This window comes from Prionailurus bengalensis, chromosome D1 (assembly GCF_016509475.1).
Source record: "Prionailurus bengalensis isolate Pbe53 chromosome D1, Fcat_Pben_1.1_paternal_pri, whole genome shotgun sequence".
Taxonomy (NCBI): Eukaryota; Metazoa; Chordata; class Mammalia; order Carnivora; family Felidae; genus Prionailurus; species Prionailurus bengalensis.
Window position 1 is genome coordinate 107,414,912 of NC_057346.1, and position 23,238 is coordinate 107,438,149.

Consider the following 23,238-nt stretch of genomic DNA (forward strand, 5'->3'; position numbering starts at 1 on the left):
CCCCGCATCAGGTTCTCTGCCTCTCTCCCCCTCTCTCTGCTCCTACCCTGCTTTCACGTGCAATCTCTCTCAAAAATAAAAACTTTAAAAAGAAGAAAATTAAGTGGGGGGGAGGGTGGTTAAACAATGAAGAACAAGGCTGATGTATGATTTTTTTTAAATCCCAGAAAGATTTTCTCGGATTAAGGCACCGAGGACCCTGAATCGCAAGTCACGAGCTCCCTTAAAATCCTCCTCCCCCTGCACAGCTCTGTGGGTCAGAAAGAGCAGCATTCGCATGAATGCAAAATCCGGAGGCGTTTAGCTCAAGAAAAAGAACTTCTGAAGAGCTCTTCGTTTCTGGGAATGTTTGAGCCGAGGTTTCCGGGATGTGTCAGATGGTATTCGGGCATCACAGACCAGAGTCGGCCTCGGAAACAAGCAAGACCCTTCCCACAGAGAATAAAATGAAACAAGTATATGAAATGATGCCTAGCACGGTGCCTGGCGCCTAGGGGAGGCATGATAAATATTCGGTTCTTCTCACCCGGAGAGTCCATGGATCTATGATCACATATATTGGATGTATTTCTGGAGGGGTAATTGGATACACTCGAGATTCCTCCAGAAGCTCCCGATTTTCTCGGGAGGAGCTCTGGCGAGAGAAGGCAAGGGGAGGAAAGGGGCTGTGATTGTCCTTGCTGGTGGCAGCCGTTCTTCCTCTGCCTGGAATTTCCAGCACCTTCAGGCGGGGCCAGGCTTGGGCCGTATGCTGTCCACCACAGCTGAAATAACCACACGGGCAGCTTTCGCGCCTTCCATCAGGGCGTGTTCCACCTGCAGAGCAGAGGGGTTCACACTCAGAGGCTTGTGCCCCGCCCTACCCCTCCACCTCACCCCTCCCCTTCAGGAACCGGCCTGCCTGGAGTCTTTTTCTAGAGGAGGAAGCGACCTGGCTGGCCTACATTTCCAAAGATTCGAGAGAGGTCAGGATGGCCCGGGATGGACAGCCGAGGCAGATGCTCTCCCTTTCCCCCACGGGCATCCACGGCTCCTGGCCCCCTTCTTCCCTCGGAGTCCATTCGGCTCAGGGTCTGCCTCCAGTGTAGGGCTCAGAGGCAAAGGATCTCAGAGCGGCACAGCCACAGGGGCCCTCATTCCAACATACAGGGAATCTGAGAGCCACGGAGGGGGACTCACTTGGACGAAACTCACTGGGACAAAGTCACGAAGTGAATTAGTGTCTAAGCTTGGCCCACACTCCAGAGAAGGCCCCCTATAATCCATCTGATCCTTGGGGGTCTTCTTGTCACGTACAAACGCTCAGGGGACAGGCGATCCTTCACACCGGAACCCCCAAGCCCTCGGCCCTGGAGTGAGGCCTCCCAAGAACGGTGCACGGGCCAGGAGTGGACAGAGTCCAAAGGTGCACAAAGTAGAGGGGGCAGGGGCGGGGGCTGGGTGACCCGCTCACGCTCAGCAATAGTAGACAGACTGGGATTTGAGCCCCGCAGCCAGAGAGAACATAAAAAGACGTAGGAAAAAAAGCAGAAAAATTACGTCCTGCCTTTAATTCTTGGTATTTTTTTTTTCTTCTCACAATTAATCTTTATTTTTACTTATTTAGTTTTTAAGTCCTGACTTCTTCATCTATGAAAAAGGGGATGACAAATACGTCCTCCACTCATCTCAGGGGGTTTTAGTAAGGACCGGATATAAACAAGGGCCGCTCAAGTTGTCACAGATCTTTAGGTTTTCAAAGCTCTTGAACACGTGGGCTGTGCCTGGTTGGATTTACTTCCGCTCTGTGTGGTGGGAAGTCATAAACTCAGACACAGCACCGGCTGGCCAGGCAGGTTAAGCGGGTGAAACTGGAAGGTGGCATACCTGACCCCCGCCACACACACCCCGTCTAAAGAGGCAGGCACGCTTGGCCCCACAGCGTGTCGGCAAGCAGGGATATGCGCCTGACGGCCTGATCAATTAGTTGTTCTAGGGAGGCTGTGAATCCAGATCCTTTTATATAAAATCTCTACGTGGTTAAATGCTGTTTGGGGCACCTGAGGGGCTCAGTCAGTTACGCGTCCGACTTCGACTCAGGTCATGATCTCACAGTTTTGTGAGTTCGAACCCCGCGTCAGGTTCTGTGCTGACAGCACGGAGCCTGGAGCCTGCTTCTCTCTCTCTGCCCCTCCCCTGCTCACAAACGCACACTCTCTCTCTCTCTCTCTCTCTCTCTCAAAAATAAATAAACATTAAAAAAAATGCTGGCAAGTCATTCAAATTAAAAAAAAGAAACTACTACTCATCCAGGCAAAACACGTCTGCGGGCCACATGTCGCCGCTAGTTTGCAGCTTTAACAATAAAGTATGGACCTCGGTTCATCCCCATCCTGTAAAAGAACAGTCTCAGAAATAAAAATGGTTTGACCAAGGAGACACACGGCCAAGCTGGGACTCGGCCCAGGGCCCTTGCTCTACAGTCCTCCGTGGGTTCCGAGCGGTGAAAATACCTCCTGAACCGTAAAGCCCCGTAGAAGCAGAAGCCCAGTAGTGCAACAAAGAATACGAAGCCACCGCGCACCGTTCCGACCAGTGACCGGGACGACAAGGCCCCAGGAGAGCCGGGCAAGCAGCCACCGGCGGAGCCAAAGGCACCCTACCTGCTGGCTCCTGGGCACACCGTATCTGAGGTTGTTGACGAAGTGCTCACAGTTCCCATCAATCAGGCTGTACTGCACCATCTTGTTGATCATCTTCTTCGTGCGCCGGACGATCTTGTCCACGGGCAGGGGCAGGTACGTCCCATCCAGCTTGTTGTTGATCTTCCAAGAGCAGCCGTGCAGCACGTCCTCCAGGCGACTGTATTTCACCACGGCCCGGTTGCTGAAGATGGAACTGATACTGCCGGCCTCAAATTCCTCACCTAGAGAGAGACCCAGATGAACACAAGCTGGAAACCTGCAAGGGACAGCTGGGGGGGGGGAGGGGGCGCGGGGGCGGGGGTGTGCAGAGCACTGGCTCCGGCCAAGATGTTGGTCAACCTGCTTCCCTCCGAGGCCTCGGCTTCACCATCTATAAAAAGCATGGCAGGGGGCGCCTGGTGGCTCAGTCGGTTAAGCATCCGACTCTTGGATCTTACAGTTCGTGAGTTCGAGCCCCGCCTGGGGCTCTGTACTGATCCGTGCAGAGCCTGCTTGGGATTCTCTCTCTCTCTCTCTCTCTCTCTCTCTCTCTCTGCCCCTCCCTCGCTCATGTTCTGTCTCTCAAAATAAAGAAATACGCTTAAACAAAAATCAAAAGGCACGGAAGAGGATGGGAGTCAGACGAAAGGAGTTGCCCGGGACCAACTTGCCCATGAAGACTTTTACCCTGCACCGCACTCCCCACGGTCAACCCCCGCAGCAATCTCTCTCTCTTGTAAAACTCCAGAAGAACCTTATGTCACAGCCCCGGACTCCATCCTGTGTTGCACTGACCTGACAGAGTCCTAAGAGTTTTGAGTCTGGCTTTCCTAACTAGACTTCAGCATCTTTGCAAACGTGCGCTAAGCACCCTTACAGGTTAAGTGTCAGCTCCCGGGTGTGGGGCTCCGTGACCTGCCTCCCTCTGCAGCCACCGCTGGGCACAGGGGAGCCCAAGCAGACAGGCCTCTCGCTGCTACCCCACTCAGCTTCCAGCCAGAACCACGATGCCTTTCTCTCCACTCAAACACTGGGATTTGGAGACAGCATTCCACGGATTCGAAAAGAGAAACATTTGAAAGGGGTTATGTTATCATATTCAGTCCTTAGAGGACACAGATGCTCAGAGAGGGTCAAGCACCTGCCCAGAACCAGGAGGGTCGCAATCTAAAACCAAGACTGTGTTTCTGCCGAGCCCATATGGATACGCCAAGGTGGGTACCCTCCTCCTCTGAAAGTTGTCTGAGAACAAGAAGTGTCCCTTGTTCTGTCCTTCCGTATTAGAAGACTCTCTGCTGATTTTACAAAAGCTGGCAGCAGGGAATTCAGCTCTGAGGAGCAGAATTCATTTTCAGAGGAAGATCTGACGGGGAGGGTGGGGACGTGACTGTTAGCGACCTCTCTGGTTATACAAGACAGAGGCTCCCGGACTCAGTCTGGGAAGGAGAGGTGGAGGAAACTATAACGGGGAGCAGTTTTTTTACCTTGTCCGGGTGTAGGCGGGGCATGGGAGAGGGGCTCTGCCCTGCTGGAAGGTCCCAGCAGGTGAGAGTCTGGGCCCCAGGAGGAGGACGGAGCCCCAGGCAGTGAGAGCCGTGAGCCGTCCCAGTGCCCTTCTGTAATTCCATCCTGAACAGGCAGTCCTGGCACAGGATGCAAAATTCCAAAGGCATCAAAGAATATGCATATTCTCCAGCTCCTCCAGGGCCCTTCGCCCCAGGCGACCAGTTAACTGAGTCCGTTTCCTGTTCTGTTCTATTCTGTCAGTTTCCCGGCTTCCTCCCATCAGGTCTCCACTCAAGTTTTAATCAGCTGCCAGTTTCATCTCAGCCTTTGTGGGAGGCAATGTCGACAAATGAAAGAACAGCCGGGTCCACAATGAGGCCCAGAAGCCCCGGACAGGTGGAAAGCGCAGGGAGACAAGGGCGGGCGGAGGGGCCCAAGCGATCAGGGAGCCGGAAGCAGCATTTGGGGACGATCGGAACCTGTAAGCATCTGCACTCCTCCCGGGGAACCCTCAGAAATATGAGGAAGGGGGACTGAGGTTCAGGGAACAGGGGGACACTTTCTGACTTTCCATCTCCCTTAGGGCTGGACACTCAGTGGGTTTTGGTAGACAAGAGATCAGGCTCCATCACCCAGTTCAATTAAGGCCCGGTAATGCTTCGAGAACTCTACGGCTAACGAAAGGCAGCAGCTGAGGAACATGATAACGAACTGTATTTCTCTTCACTCCGCTAACTTCAATGTCAACATCAACATTTCAGTAGAGTATCCAGTCTTACTCGGGGGAGCCAGATGGACCACACAGTCGTCTTCCACGTAGATGGCCCAGTGCTCATAGCCGATGCGAAAAATCTCAATCAGGTCGCCAGGTCTGGGTCTCGGTTTGCTCTGTGACGGAAGAAATAAGATCGAAGAAAGAAACTGCATGTGCCCAAGGACCCGGTTTGGAGAGCAGCTACCGCTCAGCCTAAAGCCACCGGATTCCATCGCTTTACAGAAATCCCGGCGGCAAGAAGCTCTCTCCACACACACGGGACCAAAGGACCCACCCCCCCTCCTGCTGTCACCCGCGTTATGAAAGCCACAGAGGCTAACTGTGCCAGCTATCAACGTATTGCCCCTTGGTTCCAAATGCGCCCTCCAGATGAGTTCTGCGATATGTGCTGGAACTCTTTTCAGCTTTTCTCCCTGAAAATGAGCACTGTGGAAGGGGTTCTCCTGCAGGGGCGGGGGTGGGGGGGTGGTGAGGAGGGTGATGGTCAGTAGTGTGGGTGTGAGGACTTCTAGTGGAGCTCTGCCTGAGCCGGATCCCTCCGACCCCATCACCTTGCAGCCTTGGCCTGGCAATAACCCTTCTGGGGCCCTTGTGATGGAGACATCAGTGCCCAGACACTTCCTGCACCTGCTGATGTCCCGATTTCCTCTACAGGTCACCACGTGGACCACCTGTGGTCCAAAGGGTCCTCCCCTCCCCTGCATGCCAGCTCCCCACACACACTCCAAAGGGTTGCATTTGCCCAGCAGTCACGGTGCCGTCCCAGCCTGGCCAAACCAAACTTCTCTGCTCACCTCTCTAACCGAGTCTCAATCCCTTCCAAGTCTGTCCTTCCTTGAGTTTTCTCCCTCAGCCCTGGGAGACCATACTGAGTTTCTTCATATCTTTTTTTTTTAATGTCTATTTATTTTTGAGAGAGAAAGAAAGAGAGAGAACGAGTGGGGGAGGGGTGGGGGGGGGATCCAAAGCAGGCTCCATGCTGATTGCAGAGAGCCTGATGGAGGGCTCTGACTCACCAACCATGAGATCGTGACCTGAGCCGAAGTCAGATGCTTAACCGACTGAGCCACCCAGGCGCCCCAAGTTTCTTCATATCCTGTAGTTACTCTTACGTAGTTTAATAATTCTTTATAGTAAACCTCCCCCTGTTTAACCTACTGTGTGTTTCCATCTCTTGATTGGACCCAGAATGTTGATATTCTGTCTCTTCAAAGAGGCCTAGGAGGAGACGGTGTATGTGTGTGCGCCTGTGTGTGGCTCAGTTGGTAGATTTACTAAGAGGGTAGATCTCATGCTAAGTGCTCTGACCACAATAAAAACAAGGGAAAAAAAGAAAAAGAAAATAAATGCTTTTTTGCCATTGCAAACCCGAACTAAAAAAGAAAGAGAAAGAAAGAAAGAAAGAGAGAAAAAGAGAAAGGAAGGAAGGAAGGAAGGAAGGAAGAAAGAAACAGAAAGAAAGAAAAAGGAAGAAACTCTCATATCCTTCCTATCCCATATCCCTCCTTCTGTAATGTGCGTCCCTCCTAAACTATCCCTGTTCGTCCTGGGAAGAAGGTCTGTTCCCTGATTCCTCCCCGAGAAAGGAAGGTCAGAGCCAGTTTAGACGATCAAACCACCCCACCGAGCCGTCAACTTTACAGTGGCTTGTCACTTACGCCAACTTTGCAACGATTTGCCCACATAGCCTAACTTCCTCAAGGCTATAGCTCACCTCCCCGTTCCCAGCTCTATTTCCCTGGCGAAGGACAGCATTCGCCTGGGCCAAACCTCCTGGAAATAAAAGGGGGGTGGGAGGGGGTTCACCTGTTTCTTTTCCAAGTTGCAAACTCACAAAGTTTGCTTAACCATCGCCACCATCCAAGTGAGAACGTGGATTGTCCTAAACATCCGAAGAGACTTCTCGTGCCTGTGTGGACCTTCCCATCTCCTAACCCCAGCCCCAGGCAACCCTGGGTCCATCAGCCCGCCATTCACCTTGATTTTGCTAACTGCCTTTTCTGGGTACAAGGATACGATCACATTATTTCTGTCCTTCATTAATATGGTGTATGACATTAATTTATTTGAGGGTGTTATACCCAACTTGCACACCTGGGAGAAATCTCAGTTACGGTGTATATCCTCTTTCTGTGTTGACGAATTCAGTCTGCTGGGATTCTGTTGAGGATTTTGACATCTATATTCACAAGAGGTGTTAGTCGGCGGTTCTTTTCTTTGGGGAAGAGGAGGGGATTTTAGAATTTTCAGGAGTTTTCTTTTGTTCCTTAATACTCTTCACCTGCAGTATTACCACTGGATAGGGGTAGTAAGGTAAAAACTTGAATGTGATTCACAGCAGACTCAATAGTCAACAAGAATTACCACCCCCTTGCTAGATTTTCTCTAAGAAATCACTAAATTGATTTTATTGAGCTTTGGGTCTCCACCTTGGTTGCACATGAAAATGACCTGGGGAACTTTTAAAAATTAAGACTCTGGGGCGCCTGGGTGGCTCAGGCGGTTAAGCGTCCGGCTTCGGCTCAGGTCATGATCTCGTGGTTCGTGGGTTCGAGCCCCGCGTCGGGCTCTCTGCTGACAGCTCAGAGCCTGGAGCCTGCTTCGGATTCTGTGTCTCCCTCTCTGTCTGCTCCTTCCCCACGTACACACACACTCTCTCTCTCTCTCAAAAATAAATAAACATAATAAAAAGTAAGACTGATCTGGAGTATGGCCTGGGGACTAGAGTTTTAAGCGCTCCCCAGGTGACTCTAATCGCAGCCAGTGTTATAGCTACATTGGAGGCTTTTCCAAAGTCTTGTCCTTCCTTTTCCCTGTACTTTATCCTCCCCAGCATTTCATGGACCTCATAGAACCGTCTATAGCCTCCGGGACAAACCTCCAGTCCCAAGTGATGTTCCAATCTCCAATTCCAGATTAGGGTCTCTGTGCCCTCTCTCTCTCTTTGGAGTCAGATGTTACTTCAAAACGTTCCATCCACCTGCCTTTTATTCCCTTTGCAGAGACGGGCAACCCAGCTCTGACCCTCCTCCCAGAATTAGTCACCTGCTGAGAAAAACCGGTATTTTGTAAGGCCCCGGGATAATGTTTCTGAAAGTTTTATCAATCTGACAGATGTGGTAGGGAAGTGGGTCGTGGGTTTGTTCCTGCCTGCAAGAGCAAAATCACAAGGTAAGAGCAAGAATTTGAAATCCTAGGAGTAAAAAGGTGAAGCCCTGGGACCTTTTCGAGAATGCATGGACTCTCAGGTCAACCCCTGACCAGGTATTAGAGCGGATGAGGAAAGCCAGCGGTGTAAGAAAATCCTCAAGACACAAATATTAGGAATTCCACTTTAAGCTCTGACCCTGACCCCGACAACATCTCAGAAATAAAACCCAGAGCCGGACTCTCTAAAACGGGGGAAGTGAATGAAACCATGTATCAATGATATACAAAGTCTCCTACAAGGACCCCTGATAATGTTGCTTATCACATTGTAATGTAAGTCTTATCTACTTCCTGTTTCCCCACACAGTCTGTGAGGGCCTTGAGGGCAAGGATCCTTCCAGATCTTTGCTAAATAAAAAAAGGGGGGGGGGGGCCTGGGTGGCTTAGTCAGTTAAGCGTCTGACTTCGGCTCAGGTCATGATCTCACAGTCCGTGAGTTCGAGCCCCGCGTCGGGCTCTGTGCTGACAGCTCGGAGCCTGGAGCCTGTTTCAGATTCTGTGTCTCCCTCTCTCTCTGACCCTCCCCCGTTCATGCTCTGTCTCTCTGTCTCAAAAATAAATAAACGTTAAAAAAAAATTTTTTTTTTAATGTAGCCAAGGAAACTTCGATAGTCCTTATTTCACTGCTATTAAGTAAAATCCTATTCATCTCTTACTACATTTTTGCCAGTAACATTGAGTCCTACAGACCTGCTTTTTGCTTATAGTGTTATCAAATGAGATTCCAGAGCCTACCCTTAAAAATGCAAGACTGGGGGCACCTGGGTGGCGCAGTTGGTTAAACGTCCGACTTCAGCCAGGTCACGATCTCGCGGTCCGTGAGTTCGAGCCCCGCGTCAGGCTCTGGGCTGATGGCTCAGAGCCTGGAGCCTGTTTCCGATTCTGTGTCTCCCTCTCTCTCTGCCCCTCCCCCGTTCATGCTCTGTCTCTCTCTGTCCCAAAAATAAGTAAAAACGTTGAAAAAAAATTAAAAAAAAAAATGCAAGACTGTTTAAAAGCAATCTTCTAGGGGCGCCTGGGTGGCTCAGTCGGTTGGGCGTCTGGCTTCGGCTCAGGTCATGATCTCACAGTTCATGAGTTCAAGCCCCGTGTCGGTCTCCGTGCTGACAGCTCAGAGCCTGGAGCCTGCTTCCGATTCTGTGTCTCCCTCTCTCTCTCTCTCTCTCTGCCCCTCCCCTGCTCATGCTCTGTCTCTCTCTGTCTCAAAAATAAATAAAACACTTTTTAAAAAATAAAAAATTATGGGGCGCCTGGGTGGCGCAGTCGGTTGGGCGTCCGACTTCAACTCAGGTCACGATCTCGCGGTCCGTGAGTTCGAGCCCCGCGTCGGGCTCTGGGCTGATGGCTCGGAGCCTGGAGCCTGTTTCCGATTCTGTGTCTCCCTCTCTCTCTGCCCCTCCCCCGTGCATGCTCTGTCTCTCTCTGTCCCAAAATAAATAAAAAACGTTGAAAAAAAATTTTTTTAAATAAAAATAAAAAATTAAATAAATAAATAAATAAATAATAAAAATAAAAACAATCTTCTAAAATGTCGAAGGTGATGTCCTCCCCGCAGCTAGAAGGGCAACAGCAACTTCCCACATCATAAAGCTTGCTAAAGAGTCTGACTTGGTAAAGTACCAAACTGAAAACACTTACAAAAATATCAACCTTGTTATATATTGTGCAATATGGGGGCTTCGTGAACATTTATGACTGCTACCCACTTGCTCTGCTCTCTGTTAAGCTAAGTCAGTCCTTAGAGTACCATTTGAACAAAATGGTCTTGAAACATTCTGGAAGTTGGCATAGTGTCTTGTCAAAATACCCTTCAAGGAGAAACGGAAATTCTTTTTTTTTTTTATATAAAATTTTTTTTTCAACGTTTATTTATTTTTGAGACAGAGAGAGACAGAACATGAACGGGCGAGGGTCAGAGAGAGGGAGACACAGAATCCAAAACAGGCTCCGGGCTCCGAGCTGTCAGCACAGAGCCCAACGCGGGGCTCGAACTCACAGACCACGAGATCGTGACCTGAGCCGAAGTCGGCCCCTTAACTGACTGAGCCATCCAGGCGCCCCAGAGATGGAAATTCTTATTGGTGGCTGGACTTGATCATCCATTGGCCTGGTAATAATGTTCTAATCATCGACAATGCTACATTCCTGAACAATATAACTAAGACCAACTCGACTGGCACTTTCCTCTTCTATCACAAAATGAGAAATAAAAACCTTTGACTGTCAGGATCATTATTTGACTAAAGAGGTCAAAAGTCTCACCTCCTTTAAGCGAGTACAATGCAGAGGGTCTTAATGAACCCACAGTAACTGGGATAGTCAACTTCTGCAGCCAACTCTCAGCACCTAGAATCATATCACACTAAAACCACCTCCAGAAGATACCTTCAAAAACACTGGGTCCAATCTCTTCATTTTTTTCTTATAACTTCAGTTCTTTTCAAAGGCAACTGACTGGGGGCGCCCGGGTGGCTCAGTCGGTTGAGCATCCGACTTTGACTCAGGTCATGATCTCGCAGTTTGTGGGTTCGAGCCCCCCGTCGGACTCTGTGCTGACAGCTCAGAGCCTGGAGCCTGTTTCTGGGTCTGTGTCACCCTCTCTCTATGCCCCTCCCCTCCTCGCACTCTGTCTCTCTCTCTCTCTCTCTCCTTCAAAAATAAATAAACGTTAAAAAAGCCTGTAATTTAAAATAAAAGGTAACTTACATCCAAGAGAATTGAAAACCTATGTCCACACTTGCACATGAATGTTCGTAGCAGCGATATTCACAATGGCCAAAAGATGGAAACAACCTAAACGTCCATCAACTGATGATGGATGGCTAAACAAAACGTGGTCTATACAAACAATGGAATATTATTCACCAATAAACATGAATGAAGGGCCGCTACATGTTACAACACGGACAAGCCTCATAAACATTATGTTAAGTCAAAGAAGCCAGACACAAAAAAACACATACTGAATTTCATTAACATGAAATGTCTAGAATAGGTCAATCCATAGAGACAAAAAGTAGGGTTCCCAGGTACTAGGACAGAGGGAAACCGGGAAGTGACTGATAACGGGTAGAGAAGTTTTTGAGAATATTGAGAACGTTCTAAGATTTTTTAGCGACAATGGCTGCACAACTCTGAATGTACTAAAAACCCGTGCATTATAATTATACACTTTAAAGGGGTAAAGTTTGGGGCACCTGGGTGGCTCAGTCAGTTAAGTGTCCGACTTTGGCTCAGGTCATAATCTCAGGGTTTGTGAGTTCTAGCCCCACATCAGGCTCTTTGCTGTCAGTGCAGAGCCTACTTCAGATCCTCTGTCCCCCTCTCTCTCTGCCCCTCCCCTGCTCATGTTCTCTTTCTCAAAAATAAATAAACATAAAAAAAAAAAAAACAAGGTAGAGACTGTTAGATTGGATTAAAAAGCAAAACCCAACTCTATGCTGCGTACAAGAAACATATTTGAGGGGCGCCTGGGTGGCGCAGTCGGTTAAGCGTCCGACTTCAGCCAGGTCACGATCTCGCAGTCCGTGAGTTCGAGCCCCGCGTCGGGCTCTGGGCTGATGGCTCAGAGCCTGGAGCCTGTTTCCGATTCTGTGTCTCCCTCTCTCTCTGCCCCTCCCCTGTTCATGCTCTGTCTCTCTCTGTCCCAAAAATAAATAAACGTTGAAAAAAAAAATTATTAAGAAACATATTTGAAATATAAATGCATAAATAGGTTACAAGCAAAAGCAAGAAAATGTTATGCCATGCTAGCACTAATTGAAAGGAAGTTATACTGGGGCGCCTGGGTGGCTCAGTTGGTTGAGAGTCCGACTTTGGCTCAGGTCATGATCTCATGGTTCATGGGTTCGAGCCCCGCATCGGGCTCTCTGCTGTCAGCTCAGAGCCTGGAGCCTGCTTCGAATTCTGTGTCTCCTTCTCTCTCTGCTCCTCCCCCACTCGTGCTCAGTCTCTCTCTCTCTCTCTCTCAGAAATAAATAAAAACATAAAAAATAAATAAAAAATAAAAAATAAACATAAATTAAAAAAAGGAAGCTAGAGTGGCTATACTATCAAAGTAGATTTCAAAGCAAAGAATATTACTAGTGATAAAGAAAGTAATTTCATAATAAGGGAATCAGTTTATCAAGAATAAATAATAACCCTAACTGTCTACATGTCTAATAACAGGCCCCATGATTCATCAAGAATGAACTGATAAAACTGCAAAGAAAGAAACAGATCCATAATCATATTCAGAAATTTCATACTCCTCTATACAATTAATAGAAAAATATTAACATAAGACCTGAATAACACTATGAACCAACTTGGCCTAACTGATATTTATAGCATACCCCAACCAATAATAGCAAAATACACAGTCTTCTCAAGAGCTAACAGAACATTTACCAAGATGGACCATATTTCGGGCCATAAAGCAAGTCTCAATAAATTTCAAATGGATTCAAACCATATGAAGTGTGTTAAACGGGGAAGTTTATAGTCATAAATGCCTATAATAGAAAGGAAGAAAGGTCTGAAATCGATGACCTCCACTTCCACCTTAAGACATTAACAAAGAAATGTGAGGGGTGCCTGGGTGGCTCAGTTAAGCCACTGACTCCTGATTTCAACCCAGGTCATGACCTCATGGTCGAGAGTTTGAACCCCATGTCAGGGTCTGCACTGGGCACGGAACCTGCTTAAGATTCTCTCTCTCTCCCTCTACCGCTCCCCTACTCACACACACACACACACACACACACACACTCTCTCTCTCTCTCTCTCTCTCTCTCTGTCTCAAAAAAATAAACAAATAAATAAATAAGAATTGTGAAATAACACCAAAGTAAGGAGAAGAAAGGAAATGATAACAAATGGGGCAGCAGCAGAGATACAGAAAATAGAAAACAATAAAAGAAAATCAATGAAATCATAAGCGAGGTCTTCGAGAAAACCAATAAAATTGATAAAACTCTAACCAAACTGGTTAGAAAAATAAAAAGACAAAAGTTACCAATATCAGGGATGAGAGAGATGACATTATTACACATTCTGCAGATAGTAAATGGGCAGTAAGGGAATATTACAAACAACTTCATGCCCATAAATTTGACAAATTGTAAGAATGGCGGAGATTCTTTGAAGACACAAGCCATTAAAGCTCACTCACGAAGAAACAGATCATGTGACCACCCCATATCTACCAAGGGTTTGTAGTTAAAATTCTTGTAGCCTTGTAATTAAAATTCTTCCCACAAAGAAAACTCTAAGCCCAAATGACTTCACTGGTAAATTCTACCAACCATGAAAGGAAGAAATGATATGAATCCTACACAGAATATTGTGAAGTGAGAATACTTCCAAACTCAATCCATAAGGCGAGCATTACCCTAATACAGAACCAGCCAATTACAAGAAAATAAAATTACAGATCAATATCCTTTATGAATATAAATACAAAAATCCTAAGCCAAATCCTATAAATCGAATCAAACAATGTATAAAAAGGATACATCATGGCCATGCGTGGGTTCCCCCCCCCCAACCCAGTATTTCAGGGTTGTTAGAACATTTGAGCACCACTCAGTGTAATTCAAACTAAAAAAGGAAAACTGTGATCTCAATAGGTACAGAAAAAGCACTTGTTAAAGTTCAATGTCTATTCCTGATTTAAAAAAAAAAAAAAAAAGCTCTCAACAAATTTTAAAAGGGATAAAAAGATCTGATAAAATGGCTCTATGAAAAACCTACAGCTTACATCATGCTAAATGGTAAAGACTGGATGTTTTCCCTTTAAGTTGAAGAATGAGACAAACATCTGCTGGCACCCTGCTATTAAGCATCGTACTGAAATTCCCAGCTAGTGCAATTGAAGATAAAAAATAAATAAAGGCATCCAGATTAGAAAAGAAAATGCCAAACCGTCTTTATTTGCAGATGATGTGATCACCTATGTAAAAGGTCTATTGGAATCTACCCCCCAAAGAATACTAAAGTAAGTAAGTAAGGTTCAAGGTAAATCTACAAAAGTCAATTGTGGGGGGCTCGGCTGGGTAAGCGTCTGACTCTTGATTTCCGCTCAGGTCATGATCTCATGGTTCATAGGATCGAGCCCCATCCTGGGCTCCATGCTGACAGCACGGAGCCTGCTTGGGATTCTTTCTCTCCCTCTCTCTCTGCCCCTCCCCTGCTCATGCCCTGTCTCACACGCGTGCAGTCTCAAAATGAATAAATAAACTTAAAAAGTATTTCCGATTACTAGCAACAAACGGTCAGAAATTAACATTTTTTTCAGTTTAAATTTTCAAAATTGAAATCTGAAAAAAAAATTTAAGCTATTTCAGGGGTATCAAAAAATATTAAATACTGACCAAAGATCTGAAAATCTTTCAAAAGAGGTGCTAGATCTGTATGCTGAAATTTATAAACCATTGCTGAAGGAAATGACAGAAATAAACAGCACATCTTGCTCATGGGACAGGAGACTCAATATTGTTAAGACATCAATTCTCTTAAAGATTTGATGTCAGGGGCGCCTGGGTGGCGCAGTCGGTTAAGCGTCCGACTTCAGCCAGGTCACGATCTCGCGGTCCGGGAGTTCGAGCCCCGCGTCGGGCTCTGGGCTGATGGCTCGGAGCCTGGAGCCTGTTTCCGATTCTGTGTCTCCCTCTCTCTCTGCCCCTCCCCCGTTCATGCTCTGTCTCTCTCTGTCCCAAAAATAAATAAACGTTGAAAAAAAAAATTAAAAAAAAAAAAAAAAAAAAGATTTGATGTGATTCCCATCAAAATCCCGGAAGGCTTTCTGTAGAGTCCTCTGTAGTTGGAGGACTAACATTACTTGATTTTAGGAGTTATTATAAAGCTATAGTAATCAAAATAGTACGGTACTAGCCCCACAAAAGACAAGTAGGATCAACAGAACAAAACAGAGAGCTCCGGAAGAGACTTACAGTACGCAGATAACTGGGTTTTACGCAGGTACAAAGACAACTCAATGGAGAAAGAATGGTCTTTTCAACAAATGGTGCCAACACAACGGGATATTCATAAGGAAAACAAAACAAAACAAAACTTCAATCTGTACCTCACACCATATAGCTCAATATGTATCAAAGATGTAAATGTAAATGTAAAAAAAAAAAAAAAACTAAAACTTTAAAATATCTAGGGGTAGCTGAGTAGCTCAGTCGGCTGAGTGTCCAACTCTTGATTTCAGCTCAGGTTGTGATCCTGGAGTGGTGGGATCAGGCCCTGATATTCTCTCTTTCTCCCTCTGCCCCACTCCCCTGCTCGAGAGAGAATACTGCAAAGCACGTATCTGATGAAGGGCTTGCACACAGAATGTCTGAAGAACTCCCAAACACACAAACCCAAGGCAAACAATGGGCAAAAGATTTGGACACTTCACCAAGTAGGATATATGTGAATGGCAAATAAACACATGAAAAGATGTGCAATATCATTAGTCACTAGGGAAATACAAATTAAAACCACAATGAGATCCCTACATACTTATTAGGATAGCTAACATTAGACACTAACTATACCAAATGCTGACGAGGACACGGAGGAACTTGAACGTTCACACACTTCTGGTGGGAATGTAAAATGGCACAGTTTGGAAAACAGTGGGTTAAACATACATCTACCGTACGATCTAGCCATTTCATTCCTACGTATTCACCCAAGAGAAAAGACAGCATATGTCTGTACAATGACTCGTGCACAAATGTCCGCAGAAGCTTTATTTGTAAGAGCCAGAGACTGGGAACAGCTCAAATGCCCATCAAGAGGTGAATGAAAAAAAAATGGAATACTACTCAGTAGTAAAAAGGAATCCACTATTAATAACACCCAACAATATGGATACAACTTAATTGTTTTTAATGTCTATTTATATTTGAGAGAGAGACAGTGAGTGAGCGGGGGAAGGGGCAGAGAGAGACGGGGACAGAATCTGAAGAGTTGTCGGCACAAAGCCCGACGCGGGGCTCGAGCTCACGAGCCACGAGATCATGACGTGAGCCAAAGTCAGACACTTAACTGACTGAGCCACCCAGGCGCCCCTGGATACAACTTTAAATAATTACATGAAATCATGTGAAAGGAGATGGACAAAAAGGGCATGTACGATATGATTTCTTTTACATAAATGTCTAGAAAATGCAAATTAATATACAGTGACATAAAACAGATCAGGTGATTCCTGGGGATGCAGGTGAGAAGCGGGGGGGGGGGGGGGATTTACAAAGGGAAACAAAGTTTCGTAAGTTATGGAGATGTTCATTATCTTGATTACGGTGATGGTCTCGTGGGTGCACCCATATGTCACAACACATCCAACTCTATATATTCTAAATATGTGCAATTTATTGCATGTCATTTATACCTCAATAAAGTTCAATGAAGACTTCAACAAAGCTGTGTTTAAAGAATTTTTGAAGGCATATCCAACATCCCAAGTCGCTAGGCAGTTCAACCTGCCACACAGTCTAAATAAAGTAAAACAGTCTGCAGAGAAGCCACAGGCACGTTAAAGATACGCGCTAAGAATTCTTGTGATGCCCACCTTGGCGGCTTGCTTTGCTAACTTGCTTGTGCTCTCAGGCTTCGGGGTTGAATGTGACTCTGCTCTTTTCTGGTTGGGTGTGGTCTCCAAGTTAACTCCGGGCTCCTCCCTAAATGAATGTTGGGATCACGTAGTTAACAAATCACACTATTTCTTTTTTTATTTTTTTAAATTTTTTTTCAACGTTTTTTATTTATTTTTGGGACAGAGAGAGACAGAGCATGAACGGGGGAGGGGCAGAGAGAGAGGGAGACACAGAATCGGAAACAGGCTCCAGGCTCTGAGCCATCAGCCCAGAGCCTGACGCGGGGGCTCGAACTCTCAGACCGCGAGATCGTGACCTGGCTGAAGTCGGACGCTTAACCGACTGCGCCACCCAGGCGCCCCAACAAATCACACTATTTCACAAATACTGGAAATTCTGCATCACTTCAGATGTGGGATTTTAAGATACCTTTCAATTTTCAAATTCTAGGAAACATTTTCCCCAAGGCTTGTTTCTGCGATCACGCATTTAGCTGTCGTACAAAATCACTGCCATTTACTGCTTTTCAGACGATTGTTTAAAATGCTAATGATAGCAATGAGTAACTCTCAGGATTTTTTTTTTAAATTGCTGATAATCTTACTTATCAAAGGGACACTTGCACATAGCTTTAAAAAACTGGTAATAGTACATAATGGCTTCTAATGAAATGCAGTACAACTCTGCTCCCTCCCTTCTCTCTTCTGGTCCAGCTGTGAGAGGCAAGCCCCTTGAACTCTTGAGCTGTTTCTTCCCACAACTTGCTCCATATTTCTGAGAAATCTCATTAGGCCACAACAGTGTAACTCCAAGTGTCATGAAAGAAATCAGTAGATTTTGTCCCTTCAACAAAATGTTGCAGGAGAGGGCTGAAACCAAAGGCAGGAATAGGCTTTGGGATAGTGTGGTGAAATATATTGGGGTCAAAAAGACACATGGCTGGCTCAGTCGGTAGAGCCTTAGGAGCACGTGACTCCTAATCTCAGGGTTGTGAGTTCAATCCCTACATTGGGTTTGGAGATCACTTCAAAAAAAAAAAAAAAAAAATCTTTGAGGAGCCTGGATGGCTCAGTCAGTTGAGCATCCAACTCTCGGTTTCAGCTCAGGTCATGATCTCACGATCTCGTGAGTTCGAGCCCCGCATCCGATTATGTGCTGACAGTATGGAGCCTGTTTAGGATTCTCTCTTTCCGCCCCCCACCGCCCCCCACCCCCCCCCCCCGCTCCTCCCTCACTCACGCTGTCTCTGTCTCTGTCAAATAAATAAATAAATAAATAAATAAATAAACTTCAAAAATTTTTTAAATAAAAATAAAATAAAATCTTTACAAAAAATTTTTAGTATTTATTTTGGAGACAGAGTGTGAGTCGGGGAGGGGCAGAGAGAGAAGGAGACAGAATCTGAAGCAGGCTCTGAGCTGTCAGCACAAAGCCTGATAGGGAGCTCGAACTCACGAACAGTGAGATCATGACCTGAGCCAAAGTTGGGACACTCAACCAACTGAACCAGCCAGGTGCCCCCCCCCAAAATAAAATCTTAAAAAAAAAAAAAAAAAAGACGTGGGTTTGAATCCTGACTCTGATATTTGCTGTCCAACCTTGAGCTAGTAAATAAATCTGTCTGAACATCAGTTTGATTATCTATAAAACAGAGATGAAAGTATTTTTCTCAGAATTCCCAAGACAGTTAAATGAGAGACCATATGTACACGTCTGGTACATTACCAACCAAAAAAATGGCATTTTCTTGACCTTTCCCTATGCTTCACCTCTTCTCCAAAGTATAGTGTATGGGAGTGGACAGAACCCTCCTTTTCAACATAGCTCTTTGGGGAACTTTTAGACCCTTAACATCTTCAAAAGAAGCAAACCGCGGTTTCAGTTAAAGTGAATTAAGGAAATTTGCAAGAAGATCTCATCATTCATTAGTGAGACCAACTGGCCACATTGTAAGCGTTCTTCTAAAGCGATTCCGTCCTCAGGGCTCTGGGCAAGACATTGTGACTAGAACTGCCGCAAGGCAGGTCCTGTCAGTGGCCCCAAGCCCTGGTCACAATCTGGTTATTATTAGGAGCACGCGAGCCTTCGAGCCTTCCGTTTACTGGTTAATGGTAGGCTGGTGCCTCTGAAAACCACCTCCGGAATTACAAGAGCTGCCATCAAAGTCGGTTCTTCAAAAGACTCCCCCCACCCTAAAAGCCAGTCCCTCCATAGGGTGACTCTTACCCCTCCTGGACGCTTCTGTCCAGTTCTGAGGTTCCCTGCTGCAGGTGCTTGGGAGAGAGCTGGACCAACGCTTGAGAGGATATTTCTAAGGGGGAGAGGGGAGGGAAGATGCTATTTAAACCACAACTGCCTCCTACAGACCGTGAAATCTGTGAAGGGAGAGTTGGAGGGAGCGCCTCGGACATCTCTGTGAAGGTGGCTCCGAGCTCCAGCCTGGCCTGGTCAGCCCTCAGTCAACATGGGGGGTAAACGAAGGGGGCTGTGGGACTAGGTGCTGGAGAGGTCTCGGCTCCTCCGGTTAGGAAAGACTTCGGAACTCTCCGGGATAGAATGGGGAAGAAGGTGGAGGGAGAGCCCAGAAATCCCGGGACTAAACCCGGCAGCAGAAGCTTCTGAGGAGCTAGAACCCTAGAGCCGTTCTCAACTCCGCCTGCCCGGGACTGCCACCCCGCTAGCCCTTCCGCCCCCAAACAGAGTCGCAGGGCTCGCTCTGATGAAATGAACATCAAACGCTCCCTCCCGAGCGTGCACTCGTTCCGGTTAACCGGCATTTCGCGCCATCAACACGTAGCTACGAGAAGGGGCCTGGAAGACAACTCCGGTGACTTCTCGGGGCGGGGGTCCGAGAACCTCCCAGTAGGGCCTCCAGGCCGGGGCGCGGCGGCTCGGTGGGGAGGGGCCCGGTTGCAGCGGCGGCGCCCGGGCCGACGGGGTCACGACTGGGCCGCGTACTTGCGGCTCCGGACGCGGGTTTGGGGCGGGGCCCGGGGGAGCGGGAGAGGCGGAGCCTGCTCTTCCCGGGGGCGGCCGGGCTCAGGCCCATCCCGCGGCTGCGGCTCGGCGCCGGCGCGGCCCAGGCGGCTCTGCCCCAGGTCGGCGGAGCCGCGGACGGAGGGGCGCGAATCCCGGAACGCGGGGCGCGCGGCCAACGGCGGGGGCGCGCGGGGCGCCGCGCGCACCGCCGAGGGAACAGAGAGGGCGCGAACGGGGGCGCCTGGAGGCCCGGGAAAGGCGGGGGAGGGCGGCGGCGGAGGTCATCCGTGGGGCGGAAGGCCACGCGGGCCAGTAGGCACGGAGGCGGGGGTGTGCCATCCGACCTCGCTGCAGAAGCCAGACGTTAAGGAGCGACAAATGCATTGAGGCCAGATTAGGAGGGCCTGGGAGAGGCACGCTCAGGAGTTAAGATCTTGAGGGATCCAAGGTTTTTAAATTATTTGCATGACTTAAATTATATATTTTGTGATTAATTACATATAATATGTAATATACACAAAACGTATGGAATGCACGTAATTGTGAAAACGTGATAATAAAATCACTCCCCGTGAATACACCTGCCTACTCAAGAAGGGGAACACGCCTAGCACACAGAGGCTTGGTCCTGTGTGTTCCTCCCTTATCCCATCTCCCTGCCGCCCTCCACCGGAGGTATCCTCTGCTCACTCTTGTGTCTATCATGCCCTTGCTTTTTTTCTTTTTTTTTTTCTTTTTTTTTTTAATCTTTTAATGTTTATTTCCGAAAGAGAGAGAGCGCGACCGAGGGAGGGGCAGAGAAAGAGGGAGACACAGAATCGGAAGCAGGCTCCAGGCTCTGAGCTGTCAGCACAGAGCCGGACTCCCGGCTTGAACCCACAAGCCGTGAGATCATGACCTGAGCCGAAGTCGCACACTTCACCGACTGAGCCACCCGGTGCCCCTATACCCTTGCTTTTTAAAGGGGCACCTGGGTGGCTGAGTCGGTTAAGCCTTGGACTCTTGACTTTGGCTCAGGTCATGATCTCCCCGTTGGTGAGATTGAGCCCTGCTTGGGGGCTGACTCTGCCTAACCTGCTTGGGATTCTCTCTCTCCCTCTCTCTCTGGCCCTCCCCCTCCCCCCTCTTAATAAACTTTTTTTTTTTAATTTTTTTAACGTTTTTATTTTATTCTTGAGAGAGAGAGAGGCAGAGCTCGAGAGGGGAAGGGCCAGAGAGAGAGGGAGACACAGAATCCGAAGCAGACTCCAGGCTCAAAGCTGTCAGCACAGAGCCCGACGCCGGGCTCGAACTCACCAACCGTGAGATCATGACCTGAGCCAAAGTCGGACGCTTACCCGACTGAGCCACCCAGGCACACCTTAATAAACTTTTAAAAATAAATAAGTAAAATAAGCCTCTAAAAAACAGCTTTTTAAAATCCTTTCTTTGCATCCTTAATACATTGTTTGGTTGGCATACTTGAAGCCTTATAAAAATGGTCAGCTGTGTTAACAAGCTTCTTCTGCAACTTGCTTCTCTCAAAGCTGTTTCTACAATACATACCTATTACCATGCAGATCTGTAATTCATTTTCCCTGCGGAAAAACATTCCATTCTGTGAAGACACCACAGTTTACTGACCCAGTGATAACGCCACTTGGTCCTTTTTTCTCATTTGGAATTCGAAACTATGGAAAAGCGCCCAAACCGTGCCCTGGTGTGCACACGCAAGAGATTCTACAGAACGTAGCGCCTGGGAAGGTATGCACATATTCAACTTTACAACAGAATACTAAAACGTGTTCCCCACTGAGTGTACCAATGTCACTCCTACCAGTGTGTGTAAGAATTCTTGTGGGTTTACATCTTCACCAACACTTAGTGCTGTCATACTTACTTTTTCCAGGTGAGTGGCTGTAAAATAGTATTTTACGAAGGAGTTTTACTAGAAGTTGTGTTTTGGGGGGGGTGGGGGTGCCTGAGTGGCTCAGACAGTTAAGTATCTGACTTCGGCTCAGGTCATGATCTCATGGCTCATGAGTTCGAGCCCCGCATCAGGCTCTCCGCTGTCAGCACAAAGCCTGCTTCAGATCCTCTGTCTCCCTCTCTGTGCCCCTCCCCTGCTCGCACGCTCTCTCTCTCAAAAAAAAAAAAAAAAAAAAAAAAAAAAAGTAAATATTTAAAAATTAATTTTAAAAAAAGAGAGGTTTGGGGCACCTGGGTGGGTTTAGTCGGTTAAGCATCCAGCTTCGGCTCAGGTCATGATCTCATGGTCCATGAGTTCGAGCCTCTTGTCGCGCTCTGTGCTGACAGCTCAGAGCCTGGAGCCTGCTTCCGATTCTGTGTCTCCCTCTCCCTCTCTGCCCCTTCCCCGCTCATGCTCTGTCTCTGTCTCTCAAAAATAAATAAATGATAAAAAAATTTTTTTTTGAAATAAAAAAAGGAGAGGCTTGATTCTATTCCTATAAAAAGTACCTTTTTTTTAAACTAGAAGTTTTAATTTACATTTCACTGATCACTAAGATTGAAACCTTTATATATAGGTATAACCACTTAGATTTCCGCTCTTAAAAAGTGCCTGTTTGTGTCTTTCGCCCATTTTCTTTGGAGTTGTCTTCTTATTAATATGTAGAAGCCGTTTTTGTGTCTTTGATGCTCATCTTTGTGAGTTGTATTTGTTTGGTTTTTTTTTTCATATTTTCTTCCAGTTAATGGCCTATCTTTCCACTTTCTTTCTGAAGTCTCCTGATAAGGAGATATTATTAACTTTAATGAAGTAGACTGTATCAGTCCTTTCTTTTGTGGTTACCACTCTGGGTCTTTCCAGGAAGTCCTTCCTCGCCCTGAGGTCTGAAAACTATTCTCTATTTTCTTGTGAAAGTTGCAAAATTTTGTCCTTTTCACTTAATCTGTCCGTAACTGATTTTCTTTTTTTTTTTTTTTAATTTTTTTTTTCAACGTTTATTTATTTTTGGGACAGAGAGAGACAGAGCATGAACGGGGGAGGGGCAGAGAGAGAGGGAGACACAGAATCGGAAACAGGCTCCAGGCTCTGAGCCATCAGCCCAGAGCCCGACGCGGGGCTCGAACTCACAGACCGCGAGATCATGACCTGGCTGAAGTCAGACGCTTGACCGACTGCGCCACCCAGGCGCCCCATGGAACTGATTTTCCCCATGTGAATAATCCCCATATGATTTACCTCAGCCTGACTTACTGGTAGTTTCTTCTTCCCCCAGTAACGAGCAAGACCACCTCTGTCACACCTCAGGCTTTGGTGAATGAGCAAGAATATTGTTGACTGTATTCTATTCCACTGGTCAATGTGTCTCTCTTTGTGCTACTATCAAGGGATTTTAACCATTATATCTTTATGATAAATCTTAAATTAAAAAAGAATTTTATTTAATGTCTATTTTTTGAGAGACAGCGTGCATGGGGGAGGGGCAGAGAGAGAGGGAGACAGAATCTGAAGCAGGCTCCAGGGTCCGAGCCATCAGCACAGAGCCTGACGCGGGGCTCGAGCCCACAAGCCATGAGATCG

General features: G+C 47.0%; 1 protein-coding gene across 1 annotated transcript; it reads right to left on the minus strand.

The window, feature by feature from the left end:
* Nucleotides 1–544: 544 nt before the first annotated feature.
* PLAAT5 (phospholipase A and acyltransferase 5) lies at nucleotides 545–19,845 on the minus strand. The gene is made up of 6 exons (XM_043581479.1): nucleotides 19,692–19,845; nucleotides 18,960–19,044; nucleotides 16,709–16,817; nucleotides 4,949–5,057; nucleotides 2,643–2,905; nucleotides 545–816 (listed from the first exon to the last, which is right to left on the minus strand). The coding sequence occupies exons 1-6, from the start codon at nucleotides 19,780–19,782 to the stop codon at nucleotides 724–726; spliced, it is 750 nt and encodes a 249-aa protein (XP_043437414.1). The 5' UTR covers nucleotides 19,783–19,845; the 3' UTR covers nucleotides 545–723.
* Nucleotides 19,846–23,238: the final 3,393 nt, after the last annotated feature.